Raw genomic sequence first — 22,229 nt, 5'->3', positions numbered from 1 at the left:
TATACTGGATTAAAATAGCTCATGTGTGATCGTGCTCTGATGGAACTCTGCATCTGCTCAGGTCAAAACTACACTGAAGATATTACTTTATTGGAAATGTTTTCGAGTGCCTAGATACTTGTTCATATCTGAGAGAGAGAGAGGGAGGGGGTTGGCCGTAGCTTTGTGGAGTATTGCGTCACTGGCTGTCTTTACTTGCGCAGGCTCTTTACATGGTGGTCTTTGGCTGTGAGCGTCCTGTACTATACTCTGACTCATACATCGGTGTCAGAGTTTTAATATTAAACTGTTGAAGTGACTGCGTCAAGGGCAAACCAAGGCTAGAGATGGCTCTTAATTAACCAAATGATAAGTAGTTTGTCTCACTGGGAAACAAAATGGAACGTGTTCATTATAAATAAGGGCAGGTTTCCTATAATATATTTCAAAAAAACAAATTTTGCTTTGGCAGATGCATTATTAAACACACACTTCCCCACCAATGCAACTGCCCTCCACTGTTCTTCGACTTTCTTAATGCTTTAGTTGTGTAAAACATTTAATTTTCCTGCTAAATCTGAGGCTGGGCCTGGAGTAGTGAGGGGAGAAGAGGAGAGGAGCGCAGCGGCACTTAACTGGTTTTGTTAGAAGGACTCGATGTGTGCTCTGGCTGGCGTTGTAGAGCCCCAATCAGGTGCCATCACACCCGCTGTTTGAGAACACCATTGGCTGGTGGGGAAGGGAGCTGTGCGCAAAACCAACCCCGCTGCTCCCACTCGCCTTACAGAAGCCGAGCTGAGAACATCATCCGCTTTGAGCGCTTAGGCGCAGTGATTACATCCTCACAGAGGGAGATAGAGAGAAAGTCCTGTTATTCGCCAGTTTTTAATCAGGAGTTAAATTTGTTAAGGTTTCAGCGGTTCGTAAAGAGGACTTTTCCCCCCTTTTTTCACTGCTCATGTGGAATATGCTGTGAGACTTAAGGAGAAGAAGGGACATAAAGAGAGGTGGTTATGCGTCCTGGCTCCATCCTGCATGTTTGCGCTGACACCAGAAGTCACACACCGGTGCAGAATTGATTAAAACAGAGAAGCTCGGATCAAATGGCTGTGCTTCTCACAGCTGAAACGACACAATGTTTCACTAACCCGAGGCAAAGGAGGGGAGTTTCACAATTGGACAGCCCTGTTGCTGTTTTTTTCACTGCCCTTTTGCGGACAGAGCAAATGGGAAATGTTCATTGCTTGTAAAAGAAAGGAATAACACTTTTTTTGTTTCATCTTTAAGTGCACTTTATGAAAGAGTGAGGAGATGATTTGTTTTTTATTCCTGCTCTCCATCCTGGATGGAGCTGTCTCCCAGCTTCACTACTCCGTGCCGGAGGAACAAGAATCAGGCTCTGTGGTTGGAAATATTGCAGAGGATTTAGGACTGGACATTACCAAACTTTCGGCTCGCCGCTTTCAGACGGTGCCTAGTTCAAGAACACCTTACCTGGAGGTAAACTTAGAGAACGGTGCGCTTGTGGTAAAGGAGAAAATTGACCGGGAAGAAATCTGTAAACAGACCATCCCGTGCCTACTGCACCTGGAGGTGTTTCTGGAGAACCCACTAGAGCTCTTTCGCGTAGAAATTGAGGTGATGGACATTAACGACAATCCGCCCAGCTTTCCCGAAACAGACATTTCAGTGGAAATATCAGAGAGCGCAATTCCCGGGACCCGATTCCCGGTGGAAAATGCCTTCGACCCAGACGTGGGCACTAACGCGCTCAGCACATATGCCATAACGAATAATAACTATTTCTACCTGGATGTGCAGACGCAGAGCGACGGGAACAAGTTCGCCGAGCTGGTGCTGGAAAAGTCACTGGATAGGGAGCAGCAGGCGGTGCACCGTTATGTGCTGACTGCTGTGGACGGGGGCATCCCACAGCGAACCGGGACGGCTCTCCTCGTCGTTAAAGTTTTGGACTCCAATGATAACGCACCCACCTTTGACCAGACTGTTTACTCAGTCAACCTGCGGGAAAACTCCCCTATCGGCACTTTAGTCATACAGCTCAATGCCACTGATGTTGATGAGGGACAGAACGGGGAAATAGTTTATTCTTTCAGCAGCCACAACACCCCGCGGATAAAGGACTTATTCAACATTGATGCAAGAACAGGGAGGATAGAGGTCGCGGGTGAAGTGGACTATGAAGAGAGTAGTACGCACCAGATTTATGTCCAGGCTAAAGATCTTGGGGCTAATGCGGTCCCCGCTCACTGCAAAGTGCTGGTCAAACTCGTGGACGTTAACGACAACACACCGGAGATTGGTTTCAGCACGGTGACTGAATCTGTGAGCGAGCAGGACGCCCCGGGTACCGTTATCGCACTTTTTAGTGTCTCTGACCGGGACTCTGGTGAGAATGGACATATGAGCTGTGAGATATTGGGAGATGTTCCTTTCAAGCTGAAATCCTCTTTTAAAAACTATTACACCATCGTGACAGACGGACCGCTGGACAGAGAGAATACAGATTCTTATACTATCACAGTGGTGGCCAAAGATAAGGGTCAACCTTCCCTCGCAACCAGCAAGTCCATAAAAGTGCACGTTTCGGATGAGAACGACAATGCGCCTCGCTTTACGCAGGCTATTTATGATGTGTATGTGACCGAGAATAATGTGCCAGGTGCGTTCATTCACGCCGTGAGTGCTTTGGACCCTGATATAGGACAAAATGCACTAATTACCTACTCCATATTGGAGTGTGACATACAGGGCATGTCTGTGGACACTTACGTGTCCATCAACCAGGATACTGGTTACCTTTACGCACTGCGCTCATTTGATTATGAGCAGCTGAAAGAGTTCCGCTTCATGGTCCAGGCTAAAGACTCTGGTGCGGCCGAGCTCTTCTCTAACGCCACAGTAAATGTGATCATAGTTGACCAAAATGACAACGCTCCCACTGTAATAGCCCCCGTCGTGAAAAATGGCACAGCCAAAGAACACCTGCCGCGCTCTGCTGAGCCTGGTTACTTGGTGACGCGTATCGTGGCCATAGATGCAGATGACGGCGAGAACGCACGGCTGTCATATAGTATCCTGCAGGGCAACGAGATGGGGATGTTCCGCATGGACTGGAGAACAGGCGAGCTGAGGACAGCCCGGAGAATCTCTCCAAAGCGGGACCCGCAGGGCTTCTACGACCTGCTGATCGAAGTGAGGGATCACGGGCAGCCCCCTCTCTCCTCCTCAGCCAGTGTGAATGTCATTTTAGTGGACAGTGTGGTCGAAGGCCGCAGTGGGGATCGTGGATCAGCCTCCAGGGCAAAGGAGACCTCCCTTGACCTCACCCTCATTCTCATCATCGCCTTGGGCTCCGTCTCTTTTATATTTCTCCTGGCTATGATCGTGCTGGCTGTGCGCTGTCAAAAGGACAAAAAGCTCAACCTGTACACGTGCCTGCTGGCCGGTGACTGCTGCCTCTGCTGCGGCTCCTGCTGTAGCAGAGGGGCTCGCGGCCGTAAACAGAAGAAGCTGAGTAAATCAGACATCATGTTAGTTCAGAGCACCAACGTGACGTCAGGGGTCGGCCCCGTGGGACAGGTGCCCGTAGAAGAGTCTGGTGTGGGTGGCGTGGGAGGGGGCTTCGGGTCCCACCACCACCAGAACCAGAACTCCTACTGCTATCAGGTGTGTTTGACACCGGAGTCCGCAAAAACGGATCTCATGTTCCTCAAACCATGCAGCCCCTCCCGCAGCACTGACACGGATCACAACCCCTGCGGCGCCATAGTCACGGGTTACAGTGACCAACAACCGGACATCATATCTAATGGCAGCATTCTGTCTAATGAGGTAAGAGAGGCCTGAATCAGCTTTTGTCACCGGGGGCTACACTTAACTCCCCACAAAATGTATTCAAATGCACCAAACTGGAATTTTAAGGGTTAACCCAGTTTTAACGATTATTCAGAAATAAACAGCTGTGTGTCTCCTTCACGTCAAGTATCCAAAGGTGCCCCACGCAGCACACAGTCTCCAGGAGGACACCGTGGTGACATAGTGGCCTTTAATCATGGTCCTGCACAATGACTGAGAAAAAGTTAAATCTCTGATGGCCTTTTGCTTTAATGCATTAGAAAGATGTCAGAGTGACCTTTATATATATCCACATATATATGGTGGAAAACAAACAGAGCTCACTGGAATTCAGACAATTTCAACATCATGAAAGTGGCGCACACTTTCCTGTGTATCTGGTTTTATTCAAAGCTCTGTCATCACATGAATGCATTAAATTACCTGAAGTTCCCAAACTAAGATAGTTTGGCTACACGTGATGCCATAATAAACTCGACCCCACCCCCTCGCCCGTGCTAGTTGATGTAACCATATTATGTTATAAATGATGGGAGAGGAAGAGGTACTTGACAGCCCCTCTATGCTCTATGCAGCTAGTGTGCTCTGCACGGTGAGCTGCGGAGTAGGGGCTTTTTGTTGATTGCGGTGAGGCTGGAATGAAGCCAGACAGCCAGTCACAGCCTTGCCTTTCTGTGCGTTAAATATTCTGTGCACGACCCAGCACGGCAGCACCATGAACAAAGGTTGTTCAGTTTCAGTATCGGGCGGCTCAATCATTTACGCATTCAATTGCAGCCCTAACCCACTCTCCCCTGCTCTCCTCTCCTCTCGCCCACTCACTCACCAAGTGGATGCGCACACCATCGGCACAACGCCTTGTGTTACCACAATTTCCTTTAACTAACCACTGCATAGCCTGCATTTAATCGTGGTCACTAAAGTCCATGCCGTACAGGATAAACTTTTTTTTGCTTTATTCATCAGTATGTGTCTTTGGCATTAAAAGTGTGTGTAAATGTGTCTTTCAGACAAAACACCAACGAGCAGAACTCAGCTATCTGGTGGACAGACCCAGGCGTGTCAACAGGTACTAAAATGCATAAACACGCTCACACACACACACACACTCACACACACATCCTACTATCATGCAAAACTTAGTGAGCCACATACCATTCACTCTCAGAGGACCTGTAACATTCAATAGGCCTCATGGAACTACAGCCTATTCACATATCAATAAAACAGAATATTACACCCATCAGGGTGAATCCCGTATTTTGTGCAATGTTAATTGTGGCTATGAGAGGCAACATGGCTCCCACTGTATCCATAACGTTCATCTTCAATTTGGCATTGGTCCCATAACTGACAGAGCAGTGCCCATTAAAGCTCTAATGCTGGATTTCATTACATGCCATGTGTAACATCCAATTTAGACTCTTGACGGCCACCATGACTGTATTAATGTGGTGTTGATTTCGGCTTTTCCTTCTCCTTCTCTCTTCTCTGCCCCTTGTTTAATCCTCTCCCTCTCCTCTCAACATCCCTATTGTACATCAACCTCTCTCTCTCTGTCTCTTCCCTGCCTCCTCCTTCTTCTTTTTTTAACCTCTGTCTCCCCTTTCCGACACAATTCTCTGAACCCTTTCCCTTACTTCCCCTCTTCCAGTTCGGCATTCCAAGAGGCAGACATTGTCAGCTCCAAAGACAGTGGTCATGGTGACAGTGAGCAAGGGGACAGTGACCACGATGCCACCAACCGGGGTCATTCAGCCGGTGAGCTTACCCGCCATCATGTTATTATGCTGTGATTTCAGTTCTCAGATAGCCCTCCTCTGTTTCCATGCTATGTGTTTTGTGATTGTGAGTGGAATAAGGCTGAATTGTTGGTGCGGAAGGGTAGCTTTTAATTTCCTTAATTTAAGAGTGTGCAAAGGCCCGGGCTTCGGTGTTGCTGGTTGGCTGGCTGGCAAGAACAGGCCCCAGAGGTGTTGATTGTAATTCACACCTCAGTGAAAAGGAGGGAAATTTGGAGAAATCTTTTTTCTCTTCTCTGCTTCTTGCTGTTCCACTTTTTTCTTTCTAACCTTGCTGCTGTTTTTCCAAGTGGTGCTGAAAGGACAGCGACTTGCAGCGCAGCAGTGTGAGGCCTATAGTGCCTTAGTGACACAAATCAATAGATTCACTCAAGGAGAGGAAAAGGCATAGAAGCTAAATTGATATAATGAGATTTGTTTCACTAAGCTTGACTGCCTGCGCATTGAAGTGCTTTGTTGGGCACAAGTTCAGACATATTAGCTCTTCTTTTCTTTGATTTTGCCAGCCAAATCTTTTCAGCTTTATAATAAGTTAAGGGAAAGGTAAATGTTAGAATTAGCGATCACTTGCCCTCTAGCCTCATTTCAGGTTTATTTACTGACTCTTGACCTTTACAATACCATATTTTTTTTTCATAAAAGGCTTTGGGTCTTATCATAAGCCCCACCAGCTCCTTGTTTGCACTGAAACTCTATTAGGTTAGTACCTGTTTATTGATCAGATTGGAGTCAGACAAAAAGTAGAGCAATATCAAATCTCATTTCATATTGAATTGCCCTTTTCTTCTGAGGGATTCTTGCAGTGGTCTTGTGCAAGACCCTTGTCTAGACCAGAGTCTGCCAAATATCATATCAGTGCTGTGAATACAAATAAAGCCGATTAGATAGATGTTGTAGGACAGTAAATGTTCCTCATCAGGCTACATGGTGTTTGACATTATTAATGAACAAAGTCCAAATTGAGAGCCAGTGTGCAACAGTGGTAGAATCACTCTCTGTCCTCACTGATGAAACTTGCTGTGAGGCAGACATGCAGAATTAGGAGAAATCAGCAGGATTATTCCTGTATTTCTAGAGAATGTTATGGTTTACAATAGCATGGATATTAAAACATACATTCAGAGTTGGATATCTTCTATTGCGTAGTGATGTTAGAAGACCTTGAACAGTACAGTGATGTAGAGTTAAACCTTTGTTCAGTTGTACTCAAAGGTAATATGGGCATGTAATTGCTGTAATTTGCATCTTATTGCACATCTAGCAGCCCTGACAACTTAACTCTGTATTTTAAACTTATTTTCTGTGGAGAACTGCCCCATACATCTCACTGTTAATAAGATCACATTTATAGACCAATAACATGTTGTCTCAGCGTTGCTTGGCTCTGAATGTGTTCATTTGGCACTGGCCTGGGAATGTACCCAGTTGGTAATGTACTTTGTGTTTCATATGAAGAAACCAACATTTGTCTCTTATGTTGGATTTATAAGGGAACAGCTTACCACTCCATGGGAGGTGATATCACACGACTGGTTCTTTGGATAGAGGGACACTTGAGTTCCACAGACTTCTGTAAATAACAAAACCAGACACAATGTGTGTTTGTGGGTGTGGGTGTGTGTGTATAGGTGTATACTTAGTACCGTTGTCTGATTCAGTATGTAGGCGTTTGTACCTGGATGTAATTCGCTTGTGTGTGTGTTTTGTGTAGGAGAAAACAAGGCGAGGTGATGATGTCTGTATTGAAAAGGAGTTTTCCTCTGAGACGTTGCTCTGGGAAGCTTAAATGAGATTCTGTTTGAGAAGAGAGTGGTAGCTAGTTCTTGGCCCACTGCCAGGTATATATTGCCTCCATATAGGCTAACCCACTGGCTCATTTGTCTCTTTGTATGCATATGTGAGACTTATTTTACTCAGTTCATATATTGGGAAGAGAATGTTGATGGTCACTCGTGTGGGTTGTAACACTATGTTTTTCTGAATTGTTTGTGAACTTGACTTTAGGAGTTTTATGCTGAGAGCATGCTCTTCAGTTTTGTGCAAAGCCACACTGAACATGCAAGAGCAAAGCTGTATTCAGCATGTATTTTTATGCTTTTGTGCAGGGTTTGTCCGTATAAGCAAACTAGTGTATACATTCACAGGTTAAGCAGGAGTACTTGCATTCTGTATGTGTATGTTTTCACACACATATATTCTCTTTCTGGAGTATGTGGCAGGGTCTCATCCTTCATTCTGTCTCCCTCACACGTTGGCTCTCTGCAACACTCGGCTGATCAGTAATTCATTTCTACAACCTTTACATAGCAATTATCAAAGGAGGGTTCGAGGCAAGGTTTCCTCACGGGACTGCGCCAGGCACATTCTCCCTTTTGGTGCACCTCAGAATATTTCAAATCAAGGGAAAACCATTTCCAGTTGGCATATCATCAACTACACCTGCCGTAGCTTCCCGCTCGGCCGCTCGTCTGACACTTTAGAAAATAAGTCTCCTGACGTGGTTTTAAATCAAAAGGACACTGCCTGTGAGGCTGGGTTATCAGCGGATACCTTTAAAAAGTGGGCAAATGGCTTTTCTGAAAGCAGTGTGTCTGGAGTGAGGCACTGCTGTGTCAGGAGCCAAAGCACTATTGATGGACAATCACACCTGTTAGCATCCCACGTCCTTTTTTACCTCATTGGATTGAATGAATGGATTTGAATAGAACACTTTTTTTTTCCTAAATATGTTCCTCCTCATACTAATAGCAGAGATAAGGAACAAGGAAACCTTAAAAAATGACAAATAAGAGGGAGAGACTTTTCATCAGTAGAAAAATGTAGCATGTTTGAAACCTTCGATTAGCTGTGGAAGGCTAGGTGAGAGACGGGAAATCATCATTATCGTGACGTTTGTTTTGGTGAGAACAACAGCCGTGACAAATGGGACAATTAAATCACTTTGGCAACGGTGTATTAGATGGCTGATTATGAATTAGTGGCGGGCACCGTGTTGCAGTTTCCCATGTCAGTGAGCTGTCAGAGGAATTTAGCACACAGAGTTTTGAAACGCCCTCCACTCAGGCCCTAGAAACTGAAAATAGTGAGCTGTGATCCTTGACTCTATGATCCATGAAACTAAAACAAATGTCTTGTTTATTTCAGAAGCTCACAGAATGAAAATACACCAGCGACCTTGCTCAAAGTGAAAGGGAAGTTTTGAAAGAAGCATAGATGACAAAAAAGACATTTCAGAAAAGATGAGTGAAAAGTCGCTTCATAAAAACCCGCAAAGTTAAGAAAATATTCAATTCCAGGTTTCAAAATTGTATCTGTTTCTCTGTAGATCAACTTTTTCATAAGTTGTGTCGATTATGTTTCAGTGAAGTAGTTAAAATACCTTCATGAGACTTGAGAGTCTCTTCAATATAGCTTGTTTGTTTGACCAAAAATCCAAAGATATTCAGTTTTGTAAGACAAAGAGAAACAGAAGTCTTTGCATATAAGACATTCAAATGTTTGACGTTTGCTTTTGGAAAATCATCCACGAGTAGTCCATTAATATCAAAGACACAATCACAATATAATTGTGTACTGCTCTTTTGTCAGTGTTATGAATTGTTATGAATTGGTGCTATGCAAACACTGGTTGTTTAACATTGCTTGACTGAGAGTAGGTGACCCAAAGAAGTATAATGGTGTCAGGAAAAAGTAGAACCTTTAAACAGGTGGAAATGGTTAAATTGCACTGAGAGTAAAGGTTCACATGCTAGCAGAGCCAGCTAATTTATTCACTGTCAATAAACATCTGTAAAGGCAAAGGAAAAGGAGGGATCAGTCCCTTGGATGAACTAATTAAATGGATGGCTTCAGTTCCCACAGTGTCTTTCTTTTTTAGTACAGTGTTTAAAATAATACCTATGCTGTTATTCCTGATTGAATAGAATAGCACATTAAGTGCTTCTGCACTGACATGTAAAATAAGGACACAAGCAGTCTTCACCTACAGTCCACTATAAGACTGAACTGTAGACACTTGTTAAAGATATGCAGTTGTGTTAACTTAAAAATCCCAAACACCCATTTCAGCTCTATTTTTCTGAGTTGATTGAAAATATTTTTAGTTTTAAGTGAACATTACTCAGTCACTTGAAGTATTTTTTTATAAATAGACTCGAATTATTTGACAATCATTCCTTAATCTACATTGTTTTCCCAGAATGCTTTTGTGCAGTTGATACTTTTGCACCCTGAGTGAAGTCACTGACTCAGTTAGAGAAGTCCTAACTGTAGGAAGCAACCACAATATACAATGAATGTAATACTGATGGGAGACAACTTCCTGGTACAGTGTGCATCTTTCAGTAATTGCCTCTTGTCGTCACTGGTCTTCCCTGAATGGCATAAATGTTCAAGGTTAAAGTCCTTTTGAGTTGGATATAGACAGAATTTTTAAGTGTAGGAACATTTCCACAGTGCTGTTAAACTGAAAAAAAAATCTGGGGATTGTAGTGTAAATTATATATTTTAACTTGAGTCTTCTAAAAAATATTTTCACTGCTTAAAAACTCCCAAGCAATCAGTTTTAACAAATATTTTGAGTATTGTTTGGTTTTACAGTGCACCAGTAAACCTGAGTCTCCCTCAGCTCTTCTGAAAAAAAAAAAAACAAGATCAAAAAGAAAAACATATCTTATCACTGTTCCTGATGAGGGTTTTAAACATATTGAAACAGAGGGAAGCAGCAAGACTAACGGAGGTCTTTAGAAAAAGCCTGAGACATAAACATGATTTGGCCTTGAGCTATGGAAATATCCGTTCAGAGATTGAAATCAATGGAAATTAAAGCTGCAATGCTAAATTCCTGTAAAGGACCCAATACAATGCTTAATGGTTGCTAAACTCTGAAATATGATATGTGATAGTTACTTCATTTCAAGTGTTTGCTAATAGGGTAGGAAATCTTGACTGAGCTATATGGATTGTGTGTGAACTTGCATTATAAAAATACATGTGTGTTATTCTTGTAAAAGGTTAAATGAATGATTATCACAATTTGTATTTATTATAATATAAATATGTGTGTGTATTCTATTTTTAATGAATAAATACTTTATCTTTTTAAAAATATTATTTTGAAGGAAATTAAATGTAAAATTGTGAATGAGTTCTTTCATCCAAATAAATTATTAATGTTATAGATGTTGGGATTGAGTATTTCAACCAATCCCTTGTTGAAAGAAGGTTCCTAATATGTTTTATGTTCCTAATAATCTTGCAAACCTATTATTTTGTGTGGAAAACATAAAATTTATGGACAAAACAGACAAAATAACTTGATTTAGGGAGTTGTTCAAAGAATAATAACCCATAAATGATTCAGAGGTCCCAGTCTACACATAGGACCTCAGAATCATCACAAGACAAAGACTGGCTAAGTCTACAAATAATTGGCAAGACCAGTAACAAGTGGTGCTCTAGAATCTTTGGTTCCACATAGTCAAGGGGCTTTATCAATCAAACCTACTCGACTGGAGTAAGAGACCATCTTGGCTCTTCTTATCAGTCTTGTTGCTATGTAACAAACATCAAAAATGGTCACTCTCTCTAAGAGACTCAGAACAATTTCTCCGTGTGGAATTACTCAATATAGCAAGAACCATCCTGCTCTTTTTTGGTCCTGGGAGGTCTGTGGTTTACTCATTGCAGCCTTACTGGACAGCTCTTTTAAGGAATTTATGTTACTCCCCTGCTGTCCTAGCTACTGTCAAAATATTGACGTTTTGTGTCCACATTCTCTCCGGAGCACTGGAGGACAAGATGAAAAACAGAGGAATGGAGAAAAGACACCTTCTACCTGGGGGACAAGACTTCTTTTCTTTTTTGTTTGTTTGTTGGAAAGAGAGTAAAGGGGATTAAGAGAGAGGGAGAAATGGGCGAAGAGGATTAAATGTTGGAGAAAATAACTAGAGACTGGGACAAAAAGGCATGAAAGATGCACAGAGGGACTAATAGAGACAGAAAAAAGGTAGACAGGCAGATGAATGAGTGCACAGGGGGAATTACTGCAAACCTGAGTGCAGCAGATATACCCACAAAGTCTATTCAAACATGGGGGTAATGGCTTACAAGGATTTGCTTTCCTTCATTTCTGCTCCCAGTTGCTGGATGTTTGTCAGGCAGCATAATTAGTAAAATCACAGGTAAGTAGGATTGTGAAACACCCAAGGATGTAACAAAAAAGAAGAAGCACTGAAAAGTAATCCAAGACAGCAGACTGCTTATTAGCAAGTTGATTGTGTTTGCATCATTACACAAGTGTGTATGTCTGTGTGTGAGAGTGTGCATGTGTTCTTCCTGTCTGATAAGGTCACAATAAAAGAGAGAGGGCTGCTGGCAGGGCCTGTCATTGCCAGTCACTGTTTTGGTTGTTGTTTTGCTTCCTGCCAGAGGAAGAAAAGGTGCTTCACGAGAATCAACAGCCACTGGGTGTCATGTGGCGTCATAGCCTTTCTCCATGTTCTCTTGCATACATTTAAATATCCCAGCATTCAGAGAGTATTTTTAAATGCCATTGTGTTTGCAAACATATGTGTTGATGTTGCTTTTATTTAAGTGAGCAGGCAGGCAGAAATTACTGCATAGTTTGGAAGTACGTGACAAGAGAGGAACCGATGCAGACTATATTTACCTAATATATCCAGAGTACAGTGTGCTCTTGTGCCTGCTTCATAATATTCTGAGAGATGAGAAAGAGGGAACAACCGAAGCCTTTCTCTTAATCCCAAGATAATAACTCTGTATCTTGATCAGTATGCATATATTCTTTCTGCATAGCTGCACATTTGTTTGGCCTTGCACCTGTGCTTCAATCTTTCTGCTGACTTGTTTGGTATATTAAGGAGTGTATTTTGTCGTTGCTATCACACACTTAATCCATGGTAAAGCACAGATGCGAGGGCATGAAGTCGACACCCTTATGTTTCAGAACAGCTCATTTATTTGCAATAGGTATATTCAAAAGGCGGAAGACCTACGTTGGAAGAAATTAAAAACTGTAATGATCAATAAAATCACTGGCCACTTTATTAGGAATACTTGTTCAACTGCTCAACCCAAATATTTTGGTAATCAATCATCAATCAATCAGTCAATGTATTTGGGTATGCGGACATGGTCAAAACGACGTGCTGAATTTCAAACCGAGCATCAGTATTGTGGAGAAAGACTTTTGAAAGACCTTTGATGTCTATGCACAACCATTTTTAGGGTTTACTGGTAACAGTCTGAAAAAGTAAGCATATCCACTGTGAGGCAGTTCTCTGGGCCATAATGCATTGTTGATGTCAGAGGTCAGAGGAGAATGTCCAGACTGGTTCAAGCTGAGAGAAAAGTAACAACAACCAAAACACTCATTAAAAAGAGGAATGCAGAGGAGTGTCTCCTAATGCACAGCATGTCAAATCTTGAAGGAGATGGGTTACAGCAGAGCACACTGGGTGTAACTCCTGTCAGCAAAGAACAAGAAAATGAGACTGCACTTCACACAGGCTCACCAAAATTGGCTCACCACGATTGGTCAATCTGGTCTGATGAGACTCAATTTTTTCAAAATATGGACAGTAGATACATATGTTTTGTGTAAACAACATGATTGCCTGACAGACCACCAACAGCCGTTCAAAGTCTCTTAAAGTACCTTTCCTCCCATTCTGATGCTCAGTTTGAACTGATGCAGTCTTGATCATGTCTACATTTGTAAATGCATTGGTTGCTCCAATGTACTGGATATTTGGGATAGATATTTGCATTGATGAGCAATCGAACATGTATACCTAATTAAGTGATTGGTGAGTTGATTTCCCTTAGTTTGAGCAACATAGACATACACTGCAGGGTAAATCAGGGAAAACTCGATGCAGCTCAGAATCTGAATATGCATTTAGATTCACTGAGGAAAGCTTTCCCACTAGGTATTTTAAGATTGCTTGTTTTGTTCTCCACCAGATCATGGTGTGTTCCCTTTAGAACAGAGCATCCATTGAACCACAACCCACATGTGCTAGGTGGTGATAAAAACGAACAAACCCCTTGGCTCTAAAAGCACTGCTAGTGCTGAATCTTTTTGACCGTAAGATGAAACAGAGGTAAACGGACACACACTGACACACACCTACGCATACATACATATATGTGTGCATATAGGTGAATATATATATATAAATATATATATATATATATATATATATATATATATATATATAAATACTCTGAACATTTTGTAGCAATTTGCCTTTCATGTTCTTTTTGTTTATTTTAAACATCTCAGTAAAGAAAAAATGAAACTGCCATTAACCCTCTTCTGTAAATGTGTTCATGGATACTCATTTCTTATTGAACTTGAGATATATAAAATGGTGTGCCAGGGTTAAAATATAAAAATGCTTGTTGAACTTGAGATTTTTCTTCATGCATGCTTTAATTAAATTCTTCTCTCTTTCTGTCTACCGCTGTGTCACCTCTCTCCCGTCTCCATCTGTGAGGCCCGGGTCTCCCACTGTCTCTTCTGGCCATTTTTATTTCCATCTGTGGTTGCCCAGGTCTCCCCTCTCCCTCCTTATGGTTCCTGCAGTCTTGCTGCTTCCCCTGCCTGCTGTCTCAGTCTGTAAAATATGTGAATCCCCCGTCTGTTTGGCCCTTGCTGTCCCTTGTCTGTAAGCCCTGTGTCTCTTCTGGCTCTCTGGGCACTGCACAGTCTTTGTTGCCTGTCTCACTCCCTGTGAGACCTGAATTAGCAACACGATTCAATCCACACAATGCAAACAGGCATAAAAAATAGGGCCAGCCACAGTGGTAGATACCTGACAATGTGTTGAAGAGCTGATGATAATCATGTCACTGGATGCCATTTGTCCCTAAAATAACTCTTGATATTTTGTAAATTAAATCAAAGCTTTACAGATATTTGGATTTTCTTTTTCTGTCGCTGTTTTATGATGAGTGGTATCTAAAGGGCTTTTAAAATGTAATATTTGACAAGGCAGACTGAGTACAGCACAATTGCTTCCTCAGTTACATACACATTTCTCTTTATTTCAGTCTTGGGTCCCTCATTTTAATGGTGAGATTTGGTTCCAGCAACTGGACAGTGACAACTGTGTATAATTACAGCACAATTCCAACACAAACCATTTGTAGACTATAATAAAAGTAGTATAATCAAAAAACATTTGGAAGAAAAATCATAACTTGAAAAATGTTCATTATCTGCTTCACTTTTGATTCCATTATCATTTTTAGATAAGACTCTGCCTCTTTACTTTTAGCAGAAGGTTGCTGTAATTCCTTTAGTTTGATGGATGTTTTAGGATGTATACATTTTGTAAACAATGTTTGATATATATTAGACTGTTTTAAACAAAAACATATTGAGAATATGTATTTACTTCTCTGCCCTAATATTTCTGCATGTATGAGATGAGGAGGAAAATCTATGGGAGTAAAACACACCTTAGTCACAGCATCAGTAACTGAGGGCAGCACCAGCTGTGTGATTACATCTGTATTTTACATTTAGACTACACTGTTTGGAGACGGTTTTGTAATTCAAACTTAAATGACAAATAGCAGGATTTCTCCCTTCCATCTACAATTAAATTATACTCATACATTGTTGTCATAGGAACAGTTAATGTTCTCTTATGATAATGATGCGATCAATTGTACTTGTTTTTCTTGATGGAACTTTTTTCCCACTGCGTTGAATTTTTGTCAGAATGTAGGAACACGTCTGAAATGCACAAGCTCAAAGAGAAGTAGCAATATGTCTGATTGAAAAACGGCAAAAGTGATTTTCCAGTGCCTGCCACCTCATTTTAAGGCACTTCTTCAGTACTTGCCTCTTTCACTTATGGAAAAGATAATCCATAATCTGTGACAGGCTGATATTCTCAGATTTAGTCCAACTGGGGGAGGGGGTATCTTTCTTCAAAGCTCCAGGTAAAGAAGCTAAGCCCAAGCTGAAAAAGAAAAATAGACGGAGATCCTTTTCTTTGAATGTTTTACTCCAAAATATTAAATTCTCTAAATCACTTTTGTATTGATCATTCTTGTATTCAGTATTCTCCCTCTGCCCTTCAGGCCTGTTTTTTTTTTTTTTTTTTGTAATGGATCAACAATGGCATTATCAGTGAAACAGACCAGGTGAAAACACTTGTGTTAGTGGACTCTTTGATCGTAAGTTGTGACAGTTTATGGGATTGGCAAATTACAGATATCTCTCTCTGTTAAGGAAAGAGAGAGTATAAGTCTCTCTTTTTGTATGTTTTTGCTGCCTTCCCCTTACCTTAAACAGCTCATTGTTTGCTTTGATGCCATATTCCTCGAGCCACATTGTTCAGGCTTCACCTGAGAGCTAAAAAACTGCGATTCCACTCTGCATATCTGTAGACCCTCATTATAATGATTTTGTTCAAGTCTCATGTTCTTTCTCCCTCCCCTTATCTCATTTCTGTGACACCCCAAATCCTTTCTTTGTTCTTTCTAGGAGAGTTTGATTAACATAACTTCACTCATTCATACTGGTTGTGTGTGTGTGAGAGAAAAATAAAAAATGTGTTATTCCATTATATATTTTCAGATGTTAATGTAACCTTTTAATGTTGTTTGTTTTTGGCATTAGCTCTGTGTCAGTTACCTGCTTTGTACACTTGCATAGGAATGATTGACATTGGAGTATGATTTTGTAGCCAGTGAATATTGTGTTGGTATTTGCAAGGCATTTCTTAAGATAATTGTGGGTTTTTTGTGTATGAAAAATGGAGTATGGATTCACAGTTTGCCTTTTCGTGTTTGGAAATCAATCGTGAGTCTGAGGATACTGATGTTGAGAGGAGTTGAAATGTTTTTGCAACACCACATCACTTTGATTGCACATTTCATTTGAAATGAATGAGGTGAGGAGGAAAAACAAACAATTCACTTCATCAATGTTGGCCTTGTCTCTTTGATGAATAGCTTTTGCTGCACTTTTTCTGCTTGCGACACTGGCAAATAATTGCTAACTTATGTTCTCTCTTCTGGTCTCTTTTTTCTCATCTCACCCTTTCCTGCCTTTCCACTCCAAATACCTGTACCACTTGTCATGCCATTTCTTTTGTCCATTTCCTTTTCCTTCCTTATATCACTGCTACCTTTGTCCACATTTCCATCTTTCCATTTCATCTTCCATTATCCTTCACTTTCCAAACCTCAATCTGTATCTTCTCTGCAGGTGCTGACCTTTTCTCCAACTGCACAGAGGAATGCAAAGCCCTTGGACACTCGGACCGCTGCTGGATGCCATCCTTTGTGCCGTCTGATGGGCGCCAGGGGCCAGACTACCGCAGCAACTTGCACGTTCCTGGCATGGACGCCACGCTGCCTGACACTGAGGTACCCTCCTCTGTCAACCTCTCCGACCAACTCACCATGACCTCGTCCACCGTCTCGACCACCGATAGGTCATTCTCCACCTTTGGCAAGGACGGTCAAAGGTCACAGTCACACCACAGCCTTCACCATCACCTCCATCAGCAACAACAACAGTACAGCTCCAGCACGCTAGAGAGGAAAGAGTATGATAGGGGGACCCTACCGTACAAACCCACCTTTCTCTGTGAGTATCAGTATGAAAGTTCCCTGGGACCCTATGACTTTGGTCTGGTCCAGTACAGATACTAAAGGAGGGGACCATGATTCTGCTTCTTTATTCTGATCTGGACTTTTTATATTGTTCATCAAACTTTATTTCTACTATTTTAAGGAGTTCAAAAGAATAAGGTTTTATATTTTGTTGAACTGTTTTTTTTATTATTATTTTTGTTGTTATAATTTATTTTTTCAGTGTAAATGTAATCAGTCATTGCTAACTCCTTTTCCAAAACCCACTCTGAAAACTTTAATCAAACCCCATCCCAACCCTACAAATTGTTTGTAATAATGCAATAATTAAAATAAAAACAAGTTGAATTGGACCCATTTGAGCTGCTGTGGCCCCTTTTTCTTTCTTTATTCCTTTTCTCCAAATTTCTCTCCAAATTCCTCCCAATCAGCCTTTTTGTCTGATGCTCATACAAGTAAAGGTCACCAACACAAGAACATGTCACATTTGTGTCTTACAATAGTCATAAACCTACAGTAATCACCACTTTTGAGTTAAGAAACATTTTCAGTGCATAGAGAGGGAATATAAGATAGACCAATTCATGTTGTAAGGGCCATCATCTTTTTTCCATTTGTTCAACAACCAGCGTTTTAATCAAACAAGGTGACTTCTCTACTTAAAAGCCTGAAGGGTGAAATATACAACCCATGCTGCACTTTTATGTGAGGATTGAAGTCCATTTAGAAAGACAAAGAAAGGAGGTCACAAGGATCTATGCCTGCTTGCTTGTGGATCAATAACTGACATAAAGAAAATCAGGCCAGATGAGCTGTCATCCCTGAGGTCAATTCTTCATTTGTAAAGAACACATCCAAGTTTTGTTCAAGAATGTAAACAAAGCTTACAAGAAATGTTTAATTTGGCAAATGGGAACTATTGATATGCATTTGAAAAAAAATGTGAGTGTCCTACTGGAAGTTTAGAAGAAGCAGAATGAGATTCTCTAGAAAAGGAAGGCATGATATGTCTTGCAGCTTTCAATTGCCTTCCAAGCTCCACATTACATGAATATTCTATTAGTTCTAAGAGGAGAGAATTGATTTGATACACAGACATAGTAGAGAAGTCATTTCCAGTCAAGTCACCACCATGTTAACCACCATCCTCCATGATATTGCATGCCGAGCTGTCTCCCAGGTAAACGATGAGCACTATAACCTGCCTTTTTTCACTTGTTTTGTTACTGTGCAAACAGAGCCAAGCAATTTTCCTCTTGCACATCAGATCTGTGTGAAAAATAATTTGTATTTAGCCTTAAGGTGCTAGAGCCTGCCTTGCTCCAAATATAGCAGTCTGCGCGTCTGCTCATCTTGTCTGCCTCGGAGGGTTAGGATAAATGCACTCCACATTTGCTCGATCTGAAATACTCCTTTTTTATATTTCTGTTACATTTTTTGACTTATGATTTGTCTTTTTGCATAGTTTGTTAAAATAATCTGACCCCAAACTTCCACGACAAACACAGTGTTCATCAGTGTAAAGTAAAATATGAGAACAGTCTCAGAGGCCGAGGCTCTTGACCAACAGGCATCATGTTCTGCTTTTAAAATAGCATGGCATGCTACTTCTGGCTACAGCAATACTCTGATCACCAGGACTGCCTTGATAAAGGGCTTATAAATGCTTAATGATCCATTTATGGATAATTAATGAGGCAATTAGTGGTCTGTGTATTTTCTATGCATGCATTATGTAGCCACCAAATTTTTAACATTTATCTTTCTTGATGGACATGTTTTTACCCAGTTCCCAAACTAGTTACCATTACACAGCAAAGATCAGACTTAAAGGTACATAAATAACGTCATAAAGAGATTTTTGTGGCATATATCGTTCTGAAATGGTATTTCGAGCTGACTGTGTCTCAAAAAAGTCTCAAGGGATAGTCTGCCATTTGTCTTAACGAGTGTGTTCTCTCTTTTCAGCCCGCAAAAGGATTTGCTAGCTCATTCCACGTGGACCTGTCGGAGACAGCGTGAATTTCTTTACTAGCCCACCAACACTGATGCTAGTGACAGCAAAATAAAATGAAACAAACAGCAACCTGGACACAGCAACCTTGGTTAAGCTTTATTATCTGGGTTGGTGAGCTGTAACAAAGCCTTGGCAGTGGTTGCCGAGGGAGGAGAGAAAACATAAATTCTTAGTAGCTGTAAACCTCTAGATTTCCGTGGAGCAATCCAAGGCCTTATTCCTCTCAGCAGGACTGAGATCAGGGCCGCAGCACTTGACATGGAAATTATAAAGTCATCAGCAGAAGTGGGAAACTGAAACAAACAAAGGAATACAATACAAGAAGACAAAGGACTGGTTTACTCAGTGGTATTTTTGGGGGGGACTTTTGAACATTATGGAGTAAAACTCCAGAGATCTGTGTGTGCCTGTTTACATGAAGAAAAACTAGTGTTTCTGTACAAACTTAACCAATGTTACACAGAACCCTTTAGCTACAGTATTTCTATGGTCACCACTAAGCCAACTGTACAGAGACTCAGGGTGAGGAGACTGAATGAGAAACAGTGTTAGACAAGCAGAGAGAGAGAAACAGCAGTTGTACAGGTGTAAAATGACATGAAAAAGAAGTTGGAGGGGAGAAGCAGAGACGATGTGCAGTACTATTAATTCTGTAACTCTGGTTTTTTGACTTGACTGTCTTTATATAACTTCTATTTTTTATTTCAGTTGTTCTTTCTGTGTGGTTAAAGTGTGCAGACTCTAACATATTCCTACTTACGGTTATGGACAGGAACATGTGGTCTTGGAGATGGTTCAGTCCTCTTTCAAGTTTGGCCACTTCAGGAAGGAGATTTTGACTTATACACTGTGTTATAAAAGACGCTTAAATAACTCTGATGTTCAGTTTATAAATAAAGTATCACAAATGTGAATGTTCTCATTTATACATGCTGACTAACAGTTTCCAAGTTCCTTCCTGAGCTGACTGCAAAGAAAGGGAAATGACCCTTTACCAGGATATGGATCCTGCCACTGGCCTATACATAACAATCAGACACACTCAGTGGTTTTTATCATGTGTGCAAAGTGTTTACTGTGCTATTTTAAAAGCGTATAAATTAATATAAATCTATATATAACTATATATATATAAATATATATATATATATACAGGATCCTTTTTTCTGAAAACTGTGTAAACATTGGTTATTTTCTACACCTCATTATGTCTTTTTATCTAGTAATACCAAGTGCTACAAAATCAAGACTTGTATCAGTTAAAAATGAGGAGGAGACAGCAGAAAAATCCAACATTTTCACACCATACAAAGGATTACGTTGATGTTCTTATTTGATTGTTACTTTTCACGTATACAGAAGTTAGGCCTTGTTGTGTGTAGCAACGGCACAGTTATTGGGCCTGCTATGTGTTTTAACAAGCAGAATATATGTTTCTGTACAGGAAGGAGGATTATCACAATTGCGCTCAATATGAAAGGTTTTACAATCATACAAGCGAGCTATACACAGTTATGGACAATTAGGCAATATGTGGTCAGGTGCAAAGTATTGCATTATGCACACTCACACATGCACACCCTTACACACAAACACAGGTCAAGTGGTGATAAATAAAAAGTGTCATTGAAATTCTCTACTTTGTGCCTTGTCCTGTTTACCTGATCATCATTTCATCTAATCAGAAGAAGAAAAAAAGAGATTGAGCATACAGGTCAGCTGGCAATTCAGTCAGGCTGTAAATATTATTTTGTGCCTCAAACTGCAGTCAGTATGCTTACGAGCATGCTTAAGATACATTTGAATGTAAAGCAGGAATAGTGTTAACCATAAGAATTCATTCAGTATAACTTTAGACCCATCCCTTAATGCCATCCCAGCATCCCTGAATTATTATTAGTACTGTAATAATAATAATAATAATAATTATTATTATTATTATTATTATATTATGAATGTGTGCCTGGATAAAAACTAATGTGGAAAGCAGCCTTTGAAACACTAAGCAGACATACATCCATTCAAGGTATGGCTTTAAAGAATGAGACTGTAATACAAGTCTATTGAAAAATAAACATATTTCAACATCTTTCTCCTTCAAAATACTCTCCTTCTGCTTTAAAACACCACAGCCTCAGAAGACCTGAGTGTTTTACTTAACTTCTGACACAGACACAACATTTTATCTTTGGGCACAGATTTCATCTAAGGAAAAAAGGAAGTCACATGGTGTTGGACCAGGGGAATAGGGAGGGTTATCAAGCACTGTGAATGGTTTTGAACCAGAAACTGCTTTATTGAGTTTTCCTTGAACCTGTATGTAATAGCATTGATTCAGTGTTGACCTTTCAGTCACCCTCTCCTCCAAAATGATACCCTTAAAGGGGACATATTTTACCCATTTAAGACAAGTTTATATTGGTCTCAGAGGTCCCCAAAACATGCCTGTGAAATTTGTTGCTGAAAAAAAAAACACCCCAGTATTGGATTTTTGCATGTCTAAAAACCCCTCTGTTACAGCCTTTCTCAGAACGAGCTGTTTTCTGTGTCCGTGGCTTTAAGTGTTAATGAGCTGTCTGACTCCATCCCTGACCACACCCCCTCAGGAAATGGATGTGGCGCTCTTGGTGTTACAATGTTACAAACACTTTTATCCAAAGATAAGGACCTGACTGGGATTCAAACCATCAATCTCCCAGATCAATGTTAGCGGGGTAACACACTGAGCTATCCAGCATCTCAGCAGGCAGCTGAGAAGAAGATCAGGAGAGGAGCGTGGAACTTGCTTTCAAGCGGTGAGGGCCAACCAAACCTGGGGGCGGGTGCTTACTCCCCACATGAGGTCATGAGGGTAAAATCTGATAACGGCTTGTTTCAGCACACATTTTCTAAAAGGTGGAGAAAGAGAGGTG

The 22,229-nt window shown here is 40.9% G+C and overlaps 1 protein-coding gene across 3 annotated transcripts; it reads left to right on the top strand.

The window, feature by feature from the left end:
- Positions 1-830: 830 nt before the first annotated feature.
- On the top strand, positions 831-20,383 carry LOC121508618 (protocadherin-10-like). Of its 3 annotated transcripts, none has more exons than XM_041785595.1 (5): positions 831-3,834; positions 4,869-4,927; positions 5,513-5,619; positions 16,912-17,072; positions 19,269-20,383. In XM_041785595.1, exons 1-5 carry the CDS (start codon positions 1,291-1,293, stop codon positions 19,320-19,322), a joined length of 2,925 nt encoding a protein of 974 aa, XP_041641529.1. In that variant the 5' UTR covers positions 831-1,290; the 3' UTR covers positions 19,323-20,383. The 3 variants fall into 3 exon arrangements, with proteins under 3 accessions (XP_041641529.1, XP_041641528.1, XP_041641527.1); XM_041785594.1 differs by having other exon boundaries at positions 16,912-17,295; XM_041785593.1 differs by lacking the exon at positions 19,269-20,383 and having other exon boundaries at positions 16,912-17,435.
- Positions 20,384-22,229: the final 1,846 nt, after the last annotated feature.

The sequence above is a fragment of the Cheilinus undulatus genome, linkage group 4 (genome assembly GCF_018320785.1).
Source record: "Cheilinus undulatus linkage group 4, ASM1832078v1, whole genome shotgun sequence".
Taxonomy (NCBI): domain Eukaryota; kingdom Metazoa; phylum Chordata; class Actinopteri; order Labriformes; family Labridae; genus Cheilinus; species Cheilinus undulatus.
This window is presented reverse-complemented; position numbering and strand designations above follow the sequence as displayed.

Excerpts from the sequence above, each read along its gene's own strand:
- LOC121508618 (XM_041785593.1), top strand. The coding sequence starts at position 1,291 with ATGATTTGTTTTTTATTCCTGCTCTCCATCCTGGATGGAGCTGTCTCC. Across the intron at positions 4,928-5,512 it reads AGACCCAGGCGTGTCAACAG|TTCGGCATTCCAAGAGGCAG; the intron begins GTACTAAAATGC and ends CCCCTCTTCCAG. Across the intron at positions 5,620-16,911 it reads CAACCGGGGTCATTCAGCCG|GTGCTGACCTTTTCTCCAAC; the intron begins GTGAGCTTACCC and ends TCTTCTCTGCAG.